This window comes from Gordionus sp. m RMFG-2023, chromosome 1, assembly GCF_954871325.1.
Source record: "Gordionus sp. m RMFG-2023 chromosome 1, tfGorSpeb1-WG-v2, whole genome shotgun sequence".
Classification (NCBI taxonomy): domain Eukaryota; kingdom Metazoa; phylum Nematomorpha; class Gordioida; order Chordodea; family Parachordodidae; genus Gordionus; species Gordionus sp. m RMFG-2023.
In genome coordinates, this window is record NC_088775.1 from 24,818,035 (window position 1) to 24,839,021 (window position 20,987).

At 25.8% G+C, this 20,987-nt stretch overlaps 1 protein-coding gene across 1 annotated transcript; it reads left to right on the forward strand.

Annotated features, from left to right (window-relative positions):
- The first annotated feature begins 308 nt into the window (after nucleotides 1-308).
- LOC135924799 (mitochondrial inner membrane protein OXA1L-like) lies at nucleotides 309-20,189 on the forward strand. The gene is made up of 9 exons (XM_065459945.1): nucleotides 309-375; nucleotides 421-466; nucleotides 508-829; nucleotides 13,355-13,498; nucleotides 17,854-17,939; nucleotides 18,341-18,505; nucleotides 19,186-19,290; nucleotides 19,508-19,661; nucleotides 19,816-20,189. Exons 1-9 carry the CDS (start codon nucleotides 311-313, stop codon nucleotides 20,097-20,099), a joined length of 1,371 nt encoding a protein of 456 aa, XP_065316017.1. The 5' UTR covers nucleotides 309-310; the 3' UTR covers nucleotides 20,100-20,189.
- Nucleotides 20,190-20,987: the final 798 nt, after the last annotated feature.

The window sequence follows — 20,987 nt, forward strand, 5'->3', positions numbered from 1 at the left end:
TTAACAATATTTATTAACTTACCAATAAATTTAATAAATAACACCCAAAATATTAAAAGATTTAATAATTTAACCAACAAATTTAATAAATAAGACAAAATATTTAAAGGTTTATTATTTTTATTTAGGTTATTAATAAGATAAATTTAATTTATTTAAAAATGATGCAAAATAATTTACTTTTATAAGTTATCGATAGCCAATAAATCAATTTAGATTTTTCTCCTAATAAATTATCCCCCTGTCAAGACCCACTTTACACGTCAATTTTCCCTTTACTAATCAATTCGAAATTATTGTTACTAATACGATGCTTAAAGCATGGCATATTATTGCAAGTAAACATGCTTTACTTAATTCGCAACACTTATATAAGTTTATTATATATAGTAGAACTTGTCATTTATCACTATTTTTTAGACCATTCGTTTTATTTCAAAGATTTGAATCTAATGATATTTTGGCGGTATCATTATATATCTTATTTAAAATTATCAATTGTGTTAGAGTGCTCAACAATCATTTATACCCAAATCTAATATTGAGAATACAGAATTCTATAAAAATCATGTTATATTGAAAGATGAGGCGGAATCTATCAATCATAAAATTGTTTCAGAATTTGAGGCTGAACAGCCGGGATTAATTGATGCTAATAATCATAATATAATTGATTATATTAATTTAGAGCCTTCTCTAAATGCTCTAGGGGAACCCTCTTTACAGAGTTATGGTTTAGGGAGTATGTACCCACCAGGATTATTACAGCAAGCATTGGAATATTTGCATGCCAATTTGGAACTTCCATGGTGGGCTGCTATTGTAACAAGTAATTTAACTTAAATATTTTTGTATTTCTATTTATCTGCTTTGTTCTATAATTCTCAACATTATAAATATCTATTACTTAAATTTGGAGGGGGTTGGGCATAAAATTATATTTTTACCAAATTATGAAATGGTTCATGACCTGCCCTTGTGGTAACAAATGCCAAATATGCAAGACTCATTCCTATGCTACTTTTTTTCTCAAGGATGACAACAAACCTTATAACTGGTATATTATATAAAGGGTTAAACTAGAACCTGCTCATGTGACGGTATAAATTTGTAAAAAATAAATGCAAGGTACAAGAAAAAATAAGGATAATTAAATAAACAGATACACTTTACTCTCACTAGATTTATGTTTTAAGTTATTTCATAAATGGTTTAATTACATAATATTATTATTAAGTTAAAAGCTTTGGTTTGAATGTTAATCAAAGATTAATTTCCTCGTAGATATGCATTAGCAGATATTGGTGAGATGGTCATAAATTTCTAAGAAATTAATGAAATCTTTCTGATTTTTCACAATTGAGATATTTTCCAGATTATTTCTATATCTGCTAATAATTTAATGTTCCTTCCATGCCAGCTGTTTATGTATTGAACATAGATATTTCTTATTTCTTCTATTATCTGATATATGTTTGTAATTTAACATGAATTATTGAATTCCTTTGAGTTTGCCAAATTATATGTCCAAGTTATTTAACTTGTTGATAAATGGGGGGGGGGGTGTTAAATTATGACTTAAAAATAATATAAATTAAATCATTATTATTTTGAATTAAGAAAATAACTATTGTAATGTTAATTTTTTTATTCAAAATGATAAAAAATTGTTCAATTGATAATGTTCATTTATGATTCAAACATGAAAAACGAATATTAAAATAATCTATACATTTTCAGATATAACATCCTTCTCCTGCAGAAAATCTTTCTGATGGTCTTCAGATTCTCACCGGGTAACATGAAGAATTTTCTTTTAGTTCAGAATGATGTTCATCAATTGTAGGCAATTGATTTTCTGTAGGAAGCTCAACACACTTTTCCCTTATTTTTTCCTGGTTAGTTTAATTGTAAGTGATTTAATATTTTTTCTATCCCTCAAAACCATTATACAAGTTATTTTGTTGGACTCACATGTTCTATAATTTTTCAAAATATCCAACTATGTTGTTTCTTTGGTCTCAAAAATTCTTTATCCATACATTATCATTATCTTGAAACGTTTTTAGTTCCTCAATTCTAAGTTATTTTTAAACACTTCAAGTGTTGGTCCTAAAAACTTCCATTTTAATTGCTGCGTGTAGAACATAGTGATACACGGATAGAAATTCTTTTATATTGTTTTTGAATTCTTTTGCATATCATTTTTAAACGTTTATATTAATCTCCCAACTTCCCCATTGGAACGTGTATTATGTTGTAACTTTTGCACCAATTTAAAAATTCGGTAACAGATTAAATCATGGGGAAATTTTCATATATTATATTTTATTTATTTTTTTTTAATATTTTTTTTTTATTTATTTTTTTAAAAATTTTTTATTTATTATTTTTTTTTAAATTTAAAAAAAATCTTAAGTATATTTAAGAATTTAGAAAAAAAGAGTATATTTAAGAATTTAGAAAAAAAGAGTATATTTAAGAATTTAGAAAAAAAAGTATATTTAAGAATTTAGAAAAACAGAGTATATTTAAGAATTTAATAAAAATAGGTATACTAAATAATTAATCAATTTGTGTGAATAAACATAACATATATACAATGATAATATAGATATATATATTTTTAAGGAAAAACAAAAAAAAATCTTAAGTATATTTAAGAATTTAGAAAAAAAGAGTATATTTAATAATTTAGAAAAAAGAGTATATTTAAGAATTTAGGAAAAAAGAGTATATTTAAGAATTTAGAAAAAAAAGTATATTTAAGAATTTAGAAAAACAGAGTATATTTAAGAATTTAATAAAAATAGGTATACTAAATAATTAATCAATTTATTTGAATAAACATAACATATATACAATGATAATATAGATATATATATATTTTTAAGGAAAAACAAAAATAGTTCTATATAAATTTATATCATTTAAAAATTGTATCAAAAAATTTCCTTCAAAATCCACACGATATTTATTTATCAAAAAAAAAATCTAAAAATACGCCAATTGAAAGAAAAAGGTAACATTCAAAAATTTCTACCAAAATCCAGACAATCTAAAAAAAATCAATAAAAAATTTAAAAAAAAATAAATAAAAAAAAAATATTAAAAAAAAATAATATATGAAAATTTCCCCATGATTTAATCTGTTACCAAAAATTCCATTTCTTGAAAAGGAGGCCCGTTATCTGTGACCATATTACGAGGATAGCCAAAACCAGCAAATATTTTTTTAAGATATTTGCAACTCCATTAGCATTTTAAGCCGAAATTGGTTCTATTTCTGCCCATTGAGAGAAACTGTCTGTAAGGAGTAACCAAAATTGTTCCTTTATTGGTCCCGCGAAATTGATATATACCCTGACAAAAGGCTGGTTGGAAGTAATTTTGTATTTTGTTGACACGGTATAATTACGACTATATTCTAAAATATCATTTTTATATTGGGCCACCATATCTTGGTAAAAAATTATCTGTCGTTTCCACCAAAGTAGGATATCCGTTGAAGATATTCTCTTCCTCAAGTGAGCTCTTTAAGTATATGAAGCCATTAATAATAAATTTAAAATTTAAATAATTGTTTATTAATTGTAAACTAAACAGTAAGCCTAAAATCTTGTTAAATTATACAAATCAAACTCTTTACATTAAAATTGAAATATTGATATGTCATTAGGTAAGTTGCTCTCCTATGTAACACCCCATCCTCCCATCTGTTGTGGTTTAATTTTTACAAGAAATTTATTTTAAACATTGCATTTAGTAAGTAACAAATAATTATCATTACATTTATAATTTAATACCATTTAATTGTCTTCTCTTTGCTTTTGGGGAAACTGTTCAATCAGATTTTCATCCATTTCAACATATTTTCAATGTTTTTTTATTTCATTAAATGACAATATCCTCAGTTGTCGGAACTTTTGTATTAAAAATGTTAAAATTTTAAGGAGCATATGAATTTAAAATTTTTTAATTATAAAATTTTTAGCTCTTTATTAAATCTATTTTTTTTCGCAGTTTGTTTTTCTCTTCATTATATCCGTATTTGTTTGATTGTGCCTATGGAGAATATGATTATATTACCTAATTTTTTTATAAATAAAGAAAAAAACATGCATAAAAATATTAATTTTTATACCATTAAAGAACGTTATGTAGTGTAGACCTGTAATCATCCTCAAGAGCATTAGTTGCATCTTTATATGACTCCATATAATCATTAGTGTTTTTAAACCTTCCTTTTCCATTGATTCCATTTTTTCAATCTTTCATGAGATTGTTAACAAAATAATCTCATCATACATTATATAAATGCTTTGTATTCCATCTTATATCGATATTTTGTTATGGCATCTTGCTAAGATGTTTTACATTGCCACTTTGTTTAAAATAAGTTGCCAACGATTTTGCAGTTGCCAAAATATTATTACTCAGGGTCATTTTCCAAAATAAAAGTTGGCTGGAATGCATTTCGAAGTATTATGTTCAACATATATGCTGAATAATTTATCCTATTAAATCTAATATTTGAAAAAAATATAAAGAAATTATATATCTCTAAATATGAATATTTTTTATTTAACAGTATATCGATTCAGAATCTCTCAAAAATAAATATCTAATACATCTTCCTAATTGATGTATTTTATAAAATTTAATAAAAAATTTACCCTTCCAGCTCTTTTTTAATATTTGCTCCTTAGTCCATTACAAAGATACGCTTGGAAAAATATTCTTGAAAAACATATAAAAATTTTTTTTTAACAATTCTTTATGGCTCGAAAATTTTTTTCCTCTTGAAATTATGAAATATGGATAACTTTTTTTCTAATATTTATGATGTAATCGGTTTTGGTAAAATCCTCACACCACATATCAGTATTACATGAGCAAATAGAATTTTTAATCATTTCACCAAGTTTCTGAAATAATTATTTTTTTAAGATCATACAAGTCTGCTAATTGTTGTGGAACATGAAATATATTTTTCAACATCCAATTTTCCATATGTGGTACCTATGTCCACAATTTTTTTTTAAAAGGTTTATAAACCCAGATCCTGGCTTGAAATGGCCTAAAAAAGATTAAAGAATAATAATATAATATAAATTAAAATGTCTAATGTCTCTCTTCTCCCAATATTGAACAAAATTGGAGATTAGACCCGATTTTATAGTTTTGTTTAATTGAGAATTTTCCTTTTTAAAATAGGTTCTTTTTTTAATTATTATCCATCTATTTACGTTCACTCATATTTAATAATATTAACATTAAAGATTCCAAAATCAGTTTATTATCATTGGTTCATATTTATACAATCATAATTTTAAAAAAAGTATAATATATTTACTCATATTTACGTATTAACATTAGACCTGTGCGCCGCTGGTATTTTTTATTCACGCCGGAAAAGCCGCCGATTGAGATCAGCGGCGCGAGCCAGCTCGCCGCCAATTTTTATTATGGCGGCGGCGCGGCGTGTGTAATTTTTAGAAAGCATATTAATTATATTTATATATTAAATTATTATTATTTTAATTTCAATACTAACATTAAATCTAATTTATAATTTGTTTCATTCCAGCCCTTATTATTTTGATGTTTTTTAAATTTCTTTTTAAAGTATTATTTAATATATAATTTTTTAAATCTTTATTTTAGAAAGTTAAAACTAAATCAAATTTATAATTTGTTTCATTTCAGCTCTAATTATTTTGTTTTAAATATCTTTTAATTTATAAACTTAATATACAATTTATTAAATTAATTATGTAAAGCTTTATTTTGAAAGTTAAAACTATATCTAATTTAAAATTTGTTTCATTCCAGCCCTAACTATTTTAATGTTTTTAAATATCTTTTTAATGTTTAAAATAAATATGAAATCTAATAGGGCGAAATTATGTTTTGATGTCTGCTTAGATTTAATGCCATTTGATTCTATAAACAATAAAGGAAGGACAGACTTTCTAAAGGTTTAAAATTATATAAAATGATTATTAAAAAATAAATTGTTCAATTAGAAATATAAGATAATTGATTCCTCGTCAGAATTGCCAAATAGGACAACCATTAGTCGGGGTGCACTAGACGATGTTTATTTATCTATAAAGGCGCATGTTTTAAATTTGATTGACTCTGGACCAAAATTTTGTTCTATCACTTTTGATTTGTGGACCGATCATTTCAAGCGTCGAAATTATATCACATTTAGATGAAAATTTTGATTTAAAATATTTTACCCTCAACTAGAAATGTGACTCAGAAGCATACTGGGGAAACAATATTATCTGAGATTGATAGTATTGAAGAGGAGTTCCATTTAAAAGCCAAAATAATACAAATGGTAACTGGTGCTGGGGCCAATGTCAAAAGAAGCGTCAGATTAGGGGATTATGAGCATCATTTATGCTTAGGGCATGGACTTCATAATTTGGTTACAGTTGATGGCATAAAAAAAGTTACCAAGATTGATATTCTCATTAAAAAAAATTAGAGAAATTATTTCAGCCCTCGGATATCGAGTAGCTGATTTGGAATGTGAAATTGAGGCTGAACATGGTAAATGTCTGCAGTCAATTTATGAGACAGGTAATATCTTGGATATTGATGATTCTGATCCATACCTTGATGACCATTTTGATATGTCGGATAATAGAAATGGCATTGCACCAACTAATCTAACTATTGCAAAAACTTTAAAATTTAATTGCCCTACCCGCTGGCATATCATACTAATTATGCTAGTAAATGTACGCAGTGTAAACAAAATTCCTATAAATAATGTTCTAAATAAAATAGGAAAACAATCTTTAAAACTCTTTAATAATGAATAGGATTATGATAGATGAGCTTTACGCAGTATTAAATCCATTCCGAGAGTCGATGGAATTTCTTTACTCCCAAAAAGGATCTACAATAAACTTAGGGTTATTATTTCTCAGTGAAATAGAAGGTCATATACTAATCAATAAATTTGATTGCTCAGATATAATATGCTTAAAAGAAAATATTAAAAAAAAGCTTGTTAGGTTTCTGATCACTGAACTTCAAGTTATTTTATATTTTTATTAATAAAATTATATTCTAAACATTAGATATTAGCAACTACTTGATCTAAGATTTCAAAATCTCAATATTGTTTCACAATATTTAAATTTATTTAAATTTTATGACATCATTGCAATTTCTAATACGACATTTAAAACTTTTAGAGCATGATAGAAATGCTCACCTAAAATTCAAGTCGAGGATGGTACATCATGCTCTTATATAGCGAAATTAGCTCGAAAACATTCCCTTCCTATTAACGATTATAACAATATTACTAATCTTCAACAAGAATGCCATATTTTGCTCAGCCAAAATATTATTCCAGAAGAGGATGCATTGCTCTTTTGGAAGAAAAAGCGACTGGAACTTCCTATGCTTGCTAATTTAGCTAGGAAGGTTCTTTGCGTACCTGCAACCAGTACACTCAGCGAATTTTTTTCCATTACTGAATTAATACTCAATGCTAAAAGGAGTTCTTTATGTCCCACAAATCTTGATAAAATACTGTTTATTCGTGACAATTATAATTTTGCTAAATCTGAATTCTGACTTATTATATTTCATTACTTCATATTTTGCCTGCATTCCAAATTTATTTTAAATATAATAAAAATCAATGGAATATTTCTTATATGTGTTCTTGATATGACTCTGATTGAGTAAAAATAAAAATACATTTCCTTAGTCTATTTCTGAGAATGAGAGAATACATAAATTTAAATTGGAGTGAGACAGGAAATAATTTAAGATCAATTAAACTATGTTAGCAATGTGTTAGAAAAGATCGACTACATAAATTATAAAAAATGTAATACATTAATTTATGAATTAAATTCATTAAAAAATATATTGATTAATAAATTAAATTAATTAAAAAAAATTTTAAAATAAATATTGCGCCGCCGAACGCCGATAAAAAATTTAAAAAAACCGCCGCCGTTGATTGAGACATCGGCGCACAGGTCTAATTAACATACATATACAAACAAACCACCCTTCAGAAATCCATCAACAAAATGGCATGCCCTATTAACAACAGAACATGTGATCTTCTTTACATTAATCCTCACAAAAAACGCAAAACTCAAAAGATCTCTTTTGATTGACATTTCATATATCATTATAAATATATATTACAAAACTACAACACCATCAAATCTTGATAATTTGCAAACGAGCACTGATGGCGAAGAAAAACAATGTGCCAGTTTTGTTATTGTATAAGAAAAAAATAATGGAGGTAAATAAAGATAAACAATAATTATGAACCCGGACCCTGAATCATCCTGAACCCTCATATTTTGGCTGAACCCAGACCCTTTTTAAAAGTGGAGGGTCCAAGGGTTATAGGTGTCATAAAAATTTTTAATATAAAAATATTTTTTTAAAAAATAATATAAATTTTTAACTTTTTTTTATGGAATCATTGATTCTTCGCGTTTTTCTTTCAATTTTCTTCCTGGACTTCCATTTTATTTAGAGATTGATATCATTAGTGTAGGTAATAATATTTTATTATGTAAATTTTTTAATAGGCTACGTTAAAGAAATACTTTGATTATTTTTAAAGTGAATTGTATAATAATATTTTTGCACAACACTTTGGTCCTCAATTTGTATGATGCTGAAGCGATTATTAAGTTTGAAAGATTGGTAATGATTTTATTATAGGAGCATGTGAAGTCATTTTGTCGGAAGATGATTGGTGCCAAATAAAGGATCTTACTAGTATATTAGTTCCTTTAAATATTAAGATTACAATCGAACAATTATATTTATTTGATTTTTATGGCATATATGGATTAGATTTAGAAAAATTTACATTCCTTTTTATACGAAATATTAGAAAACATGAAAATTTCAGGCAACAAAATAAATAGTGTTGTTATACCCTTCTATATATTTAGACCCTTGATAGTTTTATTGAGTATTGAGCAAAAACAAATGGCTAAAGACCATCTTAAGGATTTATGGCATACGCAACTCTATTATTTACAATATATTGGAGGCTACGACAATACTTACTGGTTGTAGTGATAATAATAATAATGATAGCAACATTGATGATCTTGTTGAAAAAAATATCAAATTATCATCAGATCAAAAAATGCCTTTTGCATCTTTAATAGTAAAGTTCTCAGAAGTTAAGAGAATAAATTAGGATATAAATATTTTAAAATTCTGGAAAGAAAATTCTTCAATATATCCAAAATTATATATCTTATCTAGAATTTTCATGACTGTACCGGCGACATAATTACAATAATTTTGTAAAGATAACTATCTATTTTAAGTAAGGGTAGAACGTAAATTTTTATCTTTGAAATATATATTGTCTACTTTACGTGGAAATATCAAGGATGATATTTGAAAAGATATTATGATTGTGCGATTAAAAATATAAATTATTTCATTTTTAAATTTTTCATTTGTAAATCAGAGTTGTTAATCGCTACTTTTATAAGTAACGCGCTATCGCTATTTGTCAAAAAAATTAGCGCGCTACCGATATTGCAATTTGTCAAAAAAGTAGCTCGCTATTAGCTATTATTTTTCAAAAGTAGCTTTAGCTACTTTTTATAAAAAAAAATTTAGAAACAAATTATTTTGCTTATAATGTTATTATATAGTAAATATATAAAAATCAACATTTATAAATATTAAAATATAGTTAGTTTTGATTATAAAAAAATTTATGTAATAAAAATAAATATTTATGGTAATTTGTTGCATTTTATAAGTTTTTACCTAGTGTTATGTGTCCAACGATCTGTCGTGGTGCATATATATGTCTTTGATAACTCTACTATTAGAGCGTCTTACTTTGAAGTTATCGGCCATTTTATTCATTAGTGTCTGTCGACATAAAATTGTTATACCAGAGGATAGAGTTTTAATCATCATGGTAAATGATGGATTATTAACCAAGGACATTGGCTGAGCTGTATCAATTATAAAATCAACAATAACTTTATCAGCCAATTTCTGAGAAATATTGGCATTCGGATTATTAATTTATTTGGTTTGATTTGAATTAGTCTTTTTGGATGTAGAATCGCCTATACCAAAATTATTTTAATGTTTCCCCATTTCCTTAAAGCTATTGGTATTAGTGTTGTTAAACGGCTCGTTTTGAGCCGATTTTTTAAAACGGCTAACTCAATATTTTAGCCAGAAAAATATTGCCTAAGCCTCAAGATTTCGATTATATATGTAAAGACCTTTGTTCCTTCTTTAAGCAAAATATTCAGGCTTACGTAATATTTTTCTGGATAAAATATTGAGTTAGCCGTTTTTAAAAATCGGCTCAAAACGAGCCGTTTAACAACACTAATTGGTATGATCAGTCTTATAAAATAAACACGTAATAATGAAAATTTACCTTTTGGTGTTTCTTGAGGTTATAACTGGATTGATTTGAGGAAATATTTTTTTTTACATTTTAAACAAATAAATTTGAAACCAGTTTTGGTTTTATATTTATTTAGAATCAAATCTAGGGAATGGGAAATTTGTATTATAGCTATTAAGAACATTTATTTCCCTGGTATTTTCCATTTTATTAATATCATTGTCTGAATCACTTTCAACGATTTGGATATCCATAGGCGATGACATTTTAAATTATTAACCCGTGATTTAGGTTTATAATACAAATGAAAATACAAATTACAAATTGAAAATATATTTCCATTTCAAAATTAAATAATAAATCCTAAAAATTATAATTAATTATGATATATTTAAATTTTCATGTTTATACTTACCTTCATTATATTTTTTAAAAGTAGCTAGCGGGCTACTTAGCTACTTTCAAAAACAAAAAATGTAGCGCGCTAAAAAATTAAATAATTACAAAAAAAGTAGCCGCTATTAGCTATAGCTACCAAAAAAGTTAGCGCGTTCAGTAGCTCGCTACTTTAACAACTCTGTTGTAAATTATGAATATGTATATATTGAAGTATAATAATAAATTAATGAAAAAAAAATCTTATTTATGTTCCCTGAACCCAAACCCCAAACACAGGTCATTTTCAAATTTATTCCTATACCCGGACTTGGACCCTTTTTTTTGTCTAAGGGTTCACATCCCTGGTATAAATATTAATTATGCTATGTATATGCATTATTATTAAAAAAGTAAATTCAACATTTACAAGAAAGTAATTTTTAAGAAAAAAGTTTTATAAAACTAATCTTTAAATCCAAAAGTTTATTTAAAATTTGTTTATAAAAAGTACTCAAAATTTTTAAATAACAAATAAAAGTTGAATATTTTTTAACCCGTCCGCTTATTATTTAAATTTTTTTAACCCTCCCGCTCGTTCTTTAATTTTTTTAGCCTGCTCGCCCATCAAAAACCCTCCCATCGCAGACCTCTAGTTTGTTTATTTTTTTCTCGTTTTTAAAAAATTTTTTTTTACCAAATTTTATGTTTTTTGTAATATTTGTTCTGTTTTTTTATTTTCAACCTTAGTTAAAACTACTTCAAATTTGAGTTGTTAAAATATCTAAATACACTTTTATAAATATATGTATCTTCCTATCTTAGAAATATGTGTATCTATTTTAAGAAACATTTTGATATAGTATAATTTAATGCTTTTTATCTTAAAATAAAAATATTTGAATGAAAAATTCATTTTATTTTGTATGACCATATAATTTAAATAAATATATAATAAAAAAATATATATATATTCATTAAAATATTATTTTTTCCCATTTAAATCTATAGACAAGATTATGAAGGATATTTTTTATCATGTAAAAGAATATATAAATCCTTGCTTAACCATGACGCCCATTAATTATTATAAACAATAGCATTGATGCACACAATTATTTCAAGCAACTTTTAAAAAATAAATTATAAGCTTAATGTAAATTTTTTAAAATAAATCCTCATTTTTTTTTAATAACTTTATTATAAGAATTTGTCCGAAAGAACGATAAAAATTGGGGTATATTGACATTTTTTTATATGGAGTTTGAATTAAATGAGAACAAAATATAAAAATGTTGTTTACATATTTTATGCTCTCATAATAAACATTAACACTGTATATAAGTATGTTAAAAATTATATATGTATCTAGATACGTTTTCAGACCATGTATCTATCTAGATCCATTTTTAGGCGATCTATCTCTACCTAGTTCATTTACAAAGTATCTTTTAACAACTCTAAAATTTTTTAATAAATCACAAGGTTTTTTTTATAAAAAAATTATAATTCGAAAATAAACCTTCAAATTGAACAATGATATCTATTATTTGAATTGGGTAATTAATTATTTATTAAGGGAATATTTTAATACTAAGATTAAGTTATTTTAGGTTTATATAAAATATATACGATCTATCCTTTTCATAATTTTGAGAATAAATAAGTTAGAGAATTCAATATTCATGACATAAAATACAATTATTAGAGCATGGATTTTATTTTGTCCGATCTGACCAGTAAAATAACATTGTACAAGTTGTCCGGCCTTTTTCATCTAGGAAATTGACATATCCTAATTGTAAGCTTTAAAATAATTTGCACACTATAAATTATATTGTATATAATTATACGTTCTATCTGCACAATAGGATATAAAGTAGACGAGTAAGCCAAAGTAAGGTCTTGAAACCATGGTTGACAAAATTTTGATATCACAACCCTTATTTTTTGAATCGTATATTTATATATTTTTTACTTAAGAGTTAAGACACTAACATCATCACTATAATAATCAATCTTTTTTTGCAAAATTTTGGATAAAAAATTAAGTTTTGAGAGTTAGTTATATATATTTTTATTTAGCTTATTTTACATAATTTATTTTATATTAGCATATTTTATTTAATTATACAATACAATCATTAAATGATGAATAAAATATACTAAAAAAATAGGAATAATAAAAATAATCTCTGCAACCTAAACTTAATATTATTTCTAAATTTTTTAATTAAATTACTAATAAAGTTATATTAATATACATTATATAATTTTAAAAATATATTATAAATAGAAATACTATTCATCAATTTAAGATTTAAAAAAAAATATGTCATCTGGAGAAATTTTGCCAATTATTTGATTATTTGCTTAACTAAATATTAACCAAAATAGACATCATTATAATAAATTATTTTTTGAAACAAAAACTACAATTAAATCTAAATCACCCCAAAATCTCTTATTGAATTCAGTATACTGAAATGGCAATGTATTATAAATATATTTATTTTACTCAAAAAACTATCTTATAATTATATAAAATTAAAATATTTTTTACAAAAGCCACTTGCATAATTAGGTTCTTGTTGTTCCCCATCGTTATCAAATCTCAGAGATACACCACTAGAATGAGCAATGCCATGCCTTCCATACAAAAGTATCAGACTCAGATTTTCGAAGCCAGAAGGAACGGGGATCAAGGCGAAGGTCAGAAAGTTTTTTATATCTCGCTTGCTTATCTGGGTCAATTTGATCCGAGACTTTCATCACGGATGAACAAAAACATATGCTATTTTGTTTCGACTAATATGAAAGCTTAAATGTCCCTAATATGATATCGGGCTAAATCACAAGGTTTTATTATTTAAAAAATATAATAGTTGATCTTTTTCTACCTGTGTAACTTGATAAAAAAAACTTTATATGCTAAATATTAAATTCAATTGCAATAGAAAAGCCATAAGGATTAGTGCTGTATCGATTCATAATTTTTCACCAATACGATAACCGATTGTTATATTGTTTTTATTTACCATCTCTCTTTGAATCAATATCTTAAAAAAATTAATATTCTCAATTGAAATTCACGAATGATTAAGCTTATTTTGTTTTTTATTCACCAAATGTATTTAAAATATGGGTGATATTAACGGCTCAAGATTTTCGCAAAAAAGTATTATTTCTTAATCATAGAAATTTTGCCAATAGAACTTCAAATTTTTTTGTCAAGGGAAAGTTTCTAAGATTTATTTTTGGCTAAAATCTTGAATTAGCCATTCAACAAAATTAGCTTAATGTGGCTCGTTAGATATATAAAAACTTTCTTGTTGCAGATAATATTTTTTAAAAAAATATCCAATTTTTAGCTACTCTATCTTTAAAAATAATTAATGTTTTAAACATGACAAATAAATTGATTTTTGGTTCCTTAATTTATTGTTATGAAATTAAAAATATAAAATAAAAATTTTAATCATAAAAACCAAATAGAATTTCTGCTTTTTTAAAATTAAATATCGGACCCGATTCGATATTTATTATCGGCGGAGCCTTACTAAGCAGGGTATCGAACCTAACCACGATTAACCTTTTTTAAAAAGAATGACAACCTAACAATTATAGTACCGATTCTAGCGGTTTTTGAAATTATATATAATATCATTAATATATATGTGATTAATGATGTTGTTGCTTAATTTTATTGCATGTATATGAACCATTATACCTATTGATTAGACACCCTGGCAGAGCATTCAAGTCGGCGCTCAAAATCAGGCCGGTTGATTTTTTAAATAAATCATCTGAAACAAAATTTTAGCTTATTAGCAATTACATTACCTGAGATAATGGGAATTAGAGGTACAAAAATCGGATTTTAAACCTTTTACTGATGATAAATAATTAGTTTTTAATTAAATACTAAATTAGTTCTAATGTTAATAAATAAATAATTAAGAGTGAAACCTCAGAATTAAATTTTTTTAAATATTGGTCACCTTATGTCCAGTTGAAAATTTAAAATTAGTATTTAGAAATAATTGAGCTTTATTTTTTTAATTATTAAATTACTATTTTTCTAATTTCAATAATTAGCGCGGCTAGGTAATTATTTTAAAAAATATCGGCAATGATGTATTAAAAATGTATAGATGGCGTTAGGCTTTTTTTATCGTTTAAAATAATTTCAGGAATTAAAATTTACGAGTAATATCATGAATATTTAAAAAATAATTATAAAATTTTTATATGGTTTTTTTGCCATATTGTAAGCACAAATGATTTTTTTTAAAAAAAAATATTTCAATACCCATAATATTACAATCAATTATGCCTTAAAATGATGATTTTTGGCGATAGAAAAAGCCTTTATTGCATTAAACTGTTCATATATAGCATAATCTATATGTTTTTTATATATTATTCGAGATATTTCATTTTAAAAATAATTATAGAGCTGTGCTAACTATTGAAGAAATTATTAGAAGATAGTGAAAGAATAAAAAAAATTTAAGCTCATCATGATATACGAAATTTTAATTTTCAAATGGACATAAGATTATCAATATTATAAAAAAAATATTTTGATTATTTCCCCATAATTTTCAATTATTCCTTCAGTTATTAATATTTGAACTAATTTAGCTATTAATTTAAAACTAATTATTTAATCAGTAAAGGTCTAAAAAGCCGATTTTTGTACCTTTAATCTTCATTATCACAGGTAATATAATTGCTAATGAGCTAAAATCTTGTTTGATATTACTAGGATATATATAACGTGCCTACAAATTTTTATCGAAGGGGTCGGCAGAAAATATGGATTTTCTTGATCATGAGTGGCAATCACAGATTTTAGAACCAGGACTAGAGCCATGCAAATTATTTTTTCGGTCCAAGTGGGGTCCGAAAATTTTATTTATTTTAAAATCTTGTGGTGTTTATTTGTATTTAGGCCCAAGCCCGTCCCGAAATTATAAAAATATGAATTAGACGCATTTTTATAAAGTTAAATAAAGAAAATCATGATTGAAAGAGGTCGGTCGAATGGTGTTTAATTTGACATGAAATGAACAAATTTCGCCATTTTAATTTATTGAAATCGTAAGGTTGCTTATACATAAATTCATGAAACTGTTCAATGCTATACCCGACTTTCACACTAAGTATGTATTATATCAATGAATTTTGAATGTTTTGTTTAATTGTATACCCTTTTCATTTACAAAAGGATTATTGGAATGCTGCTCTCATGTCATGCTTCATCGATTATCTACTTTCGAGCAATGACACACAGCAGTATACTAACCTTCGTTCATAGGTAATGGATAAATCAGGCCACGAATAATTAGAAGATTATCTAAGCATGTTGAATAAATATCTTTTGTTAAATAAGAAATGCTTTTCTACCTTGCAACTGTAAAAGATGCAGATTAATGGTTGATTTCTAACCTAGACACCCACTCCATTGTCTCGTTGAACAGATACATATATGTAAGGCACGAAAGAATTAATAAAAGAATCAAAAATTCATTATTCAAATCCGATGTTCCTTCACATCGTAATTCGCTGCCTGATGGGCACACGTTAGCCCCCCCCCCCATGGAATATGGGGAAAACATGTATGGGGGCTTTACATATATAGACATTTTCGCCTCATCTAATAATTCATCAATTATGCATAACGGAACCCAAAAATATTCACATCTAGCCGACAACAATATATTTATATCCATCGTGGTACAAACTTATCAGTTGGGAAAGAGGCAAAATCCCTAATCAAACTAATCAGCCCATAAGAGCCCTAAAGCAACAATCTCGAGAGCCCTTTTGATCAAACAAAAAATTAGTTTTGAAATTTTATATTATTTAAAGATTCATGGCCGTCACCAGAGGAGAATGGCTATTTTTATCTTGTTTTTTTTATATTTGTGTATCATTTTTTTGAAATAGTTTAAATATAGTTTTTAATTTTTACATAGTTTACATGTTATTTTTAATTACTTTATATAATATCAAATTAATATAACATCAGAATAATAAATAGTAATAATGAATTTACAAGGTTTGGTTCATAATTGACACTATATTGAATCAAAACCTCATTTATCATATATCAATAGGGCCAATAAGCTTGAATAATTTACTTTAGGACAAAATCTTGAGTTAACCGTTTTTAAAAATTGGCTAAATCGAGCCTTTCAACAAAACTAGCCGAAAGTGACTCGTTAGTTATTTTAAAAGTATTTTAAACCTTTACAGTAAACATTTAGTTCCTTTTATTAATTTATTATTATGAAATTATTTTAAAAATTATAACAATCATAAAATAACCAAAAAAACAATTAAATTATCGGATCGAATCGAATCGGGTTTTAAATATCGACCGATCCGATATTTATTGAAAACGTTAAATATCGGTGTCGATCCGATATTTAATACCGGCTCCAATAATTTTTTAAATATCCTATCCGATTTTTTTTATTAGACTGTTGAAAAAGTATGATATTTGAAAACTTATGAGCGTTGAAAAAAAATAAATAATTTTGTTTTTTGGGGGGTAATTTATAATTATTATAAACATTAAAAAAGCAAAATATTTTATAATTTTGTCGAGATCTGGCCCTATATTAAGTTTCAATCCAACTGAATTCTAGAGATCACTCCAATAAATCCGTTTATGGCTAGTTAAAACTTTACCTTTTTGAAACGGTGTAAACCCGTTTTTGAAATAAAAACTTGAATTATTTTTGAAAATTGAGACATTCCTTGGAGAGTTATTGAAGGCTATATTATTTAACACTAACTTTTTTTTCAAAACCCAATCAACCTCTAACCCCGTTTATTATTGTCATAATCAATCAACCTCTTTTTGAGAATTAAAACCTTAAGAGGCTCTCATTACGATTCTTAAAATTTTTAAAGAGTACTTTCGGTTCGGTTCTGATTCTTAAGATTTTGAAAATAAGATTGGTCCTAAATTTGATGCTGTTTAGAAGGTTTCAGTTTCAAACTATGATTGCAACCTAAATCACATTTATTTTATCTTCCCTTTTTTCCCGAAGTATTACGGATGAGCCTTTTGCTTAGGAAAACGCTGAAAGATAACGATGTGAAACCGTTGAAAACGTTTATGATGCCTCTGTTCCAAGTAAACACTAGATTTCTTTATTTATCTTGTTAGATTATTTTTATATAATGCACACCTTACGTGATTATAAAAAAATTGTATTTCAAATGTATTCTAAAAAATTAGTATTAATATCTAGATATCTTATTAGGGCATGTATCTGTATGCATTTAAAATTCTGAAGCGAATGAATATGTTTATATTAAATATTAATAATATGTGAATGAATGATAGATGTAAATTTTAAGCCGTGCGACCATTATAAGAAAAATCGATGGCTTTGTAGCTGGTTTCAAATTTATCTGCCGCGGTGAGGTGAGTCGACTATGCTTACATTTAGCTATTTTATAAACATATTTTGAATAATAAGGTGGTATTAGTCTTAAATTTTGAATTAAATATTTGAAAAAAATTCTCAAAAGGCACCCATATTTTTATCTTTCTTTTGGGGTCTAAGAAGTATGGCCAACGCGCCTATTGAAAGTATGCAAACCGGCGGTCTTTTTTGGTTCACTGATTTGACGCTCGCGGATCCTTATTACTTGCTTCCTATCATCACATGTTCCACTTTATTTCTCACCCTCGAGGTTTTATTCAATATTTTTTGTGTTTACCTTATAATTTATTATCCTCTAAGAATACGATTAAAAAAGAATAAAGTTACATCAAAATTTTCATTAAAAAAATTGCAAAATATATTATTAATAATTAGAAATCAAAGTTCGCAAGCAATTAGCTCTTAAATATAAAACCTTTATTATAAACGTCTTAGCTGAATAGATGTACAAGTTGGAACCATGAGCATTTGGAGATTTCTTCCTTCCTTCATCAAAATTTTGGGCAAAGTCTATAATAATTGAAGATTTTTTAAAGAAGATTAAAGAATTTTTTACAAAAATTTATGATTTCATACCGAAAAATTTTTATGATAAAAAGTCAAAAATTTACCTACAAAATTTTTTTACAAAAAAATTAGAGGAGATAAAGTTTATATAATTTTTTTTGAGCTCGATTGATCAACCGACCTATCAAATAATGTCGTTTTCCTGAAATATAACATTCAAATTTTTTGTAAATCTTAAGAAACAAAATTAAACATTAATGAATTTTTACTATTATACAAATAATTAATTAAAATTTTTAGATTATTTAATTTATAATTAGTTAATTTTGGCTTTTCAAAGAAATTTCTAAACATTTAAATAGATAGATAATTCATAATTTTATCGCACAAAAGTATCTACTTCCATTTATTTAATACATTCAGTTCGGAGTTGAAAGTGGAATGAGAGCAAATATGATGCCTGTCATGAAATACGTTATGAGGGGAATGCCTGTTGTGGTTTTTTTCTTCACTCTCAATTTTCCAGCGGTATATTTACTTTATTTTTTATATAATTTCAAAAATATATCATTTTTATAAAATTAATAATGATAGTTTTACAAGTTTTTTAAATATTAATCCGTCACCGGGCCTCCGCTCATATTTTATATATTGACCCGACCCCACTAGCCCACCTAATAAAATGGAAATTTTTCTTATTATATTTAATTTAAGTTAAATTTGGAATTATTTATATATTAATTAGGCTATCCTATGCTATTGGTGTACCAACAATTTTTTGAGTTTGCTCCAGGTGGGCTTCCTCAGATTGCCAGGTGTTAGGCCTTACTTTGGCATAGAAAGGGCTAAGCCTCCTCCAGCTCCTGACAATAAAACGTTGAAAATGAAATTTAAAGACTGTAAGTTTTTTTTAAACTAAAACACGTTTATTTTTTAGGAGTATGGTAGTAAAGAGAAATGAATATTTTATTTTATTATTCAAACCAATTTTATACATTATAATACGAGTTATTTTATTTAAAATAATATTTTCTCAAAAAAATACAAAAAAAGCCATGGAAAACAACAAAATATTGAGCGAAATCGAGGACCGGATAAAAATGGACGCATTCAAGTTTAAACAAGCTGGGTTAGGTCCGGTGCCAAAAACATTCGTAACTGACCCCACCCAAATTCTCCCCTCTTCCAAAATCGATTATGGAGATTTGCATCGCGTCAATCAAGAAAAAGAAACTAATTATCGAACTACAGATATTAGGTCGAATATAGAGAGGGATCATGATAAAGATGCAAAAATGATCGAAGAAATAAAGGAAAGAATCAGGAAAAGAAATTGAGACACTGATTTAAATTCTTTAATGGTTGTATATTTGTATTTTCTGTTTGCATAAAATGATATCATCGTTTATTTGACAACAAAATGTTAAATAAAGTCAAAGTATACTCTTATTCGGTTTAAAATATATTATTTTAAAAAATTTGTTGCCAAAATCTATTTATACATTTTTTGAACATTTGAATCATTCTTCTGGTTAGAAATCCAAGAATGATATCAGGTATTATTAATAAATAAGATTTATTTTAAAAATTTAAGTTTAGCAAAACCATATGAATTAGAAAAACACCCCAAATAGCTTAGCCATATTAACTTTTCAGCGGTATTATGTTGTATTTTGTTTTAATCATTTTGATGCTATTTTTCTATCAAGCTGATATTCCTTATAGTTGTCTCATTTTGGCTAAATTTTAAAAAATAATTTACTACATTCTGAGAAATATATTTTTATGATGCCAAATATGTAATTTTTTGAAAAATATTATTTTTATTTGATAAAATGGGTGGTAAGAAGAAGATTATGCAAATAAAAATTTTAAAATGTATAACTTTAAAAATTTCAGCAGTTTTTGATTTCGCATAGACTGTTTTTGATTTTTCGTTCTGGTGCAATAAATAGTTTTTTATGCCACCAAAAGTGGTGCTATTGATGATCAACTTCAATAAATTTAATTGTAGTATTATTACATAGTACCAATTGTAATTCAACTAGTTTTTTTATAATGCTGCAAACGTTATTTCAAAAAAGAACTGTGTTACTCGTTGCATCAAAAAAAGGAACTCGTTATCTTGTGAAAGAAGGAACGCGCGTTACTGGTTATTCAGAAAGTAACGCATTACTCGTTACTTGAAAAATTAACAATACCATAGATTAAACTATAAGAATACC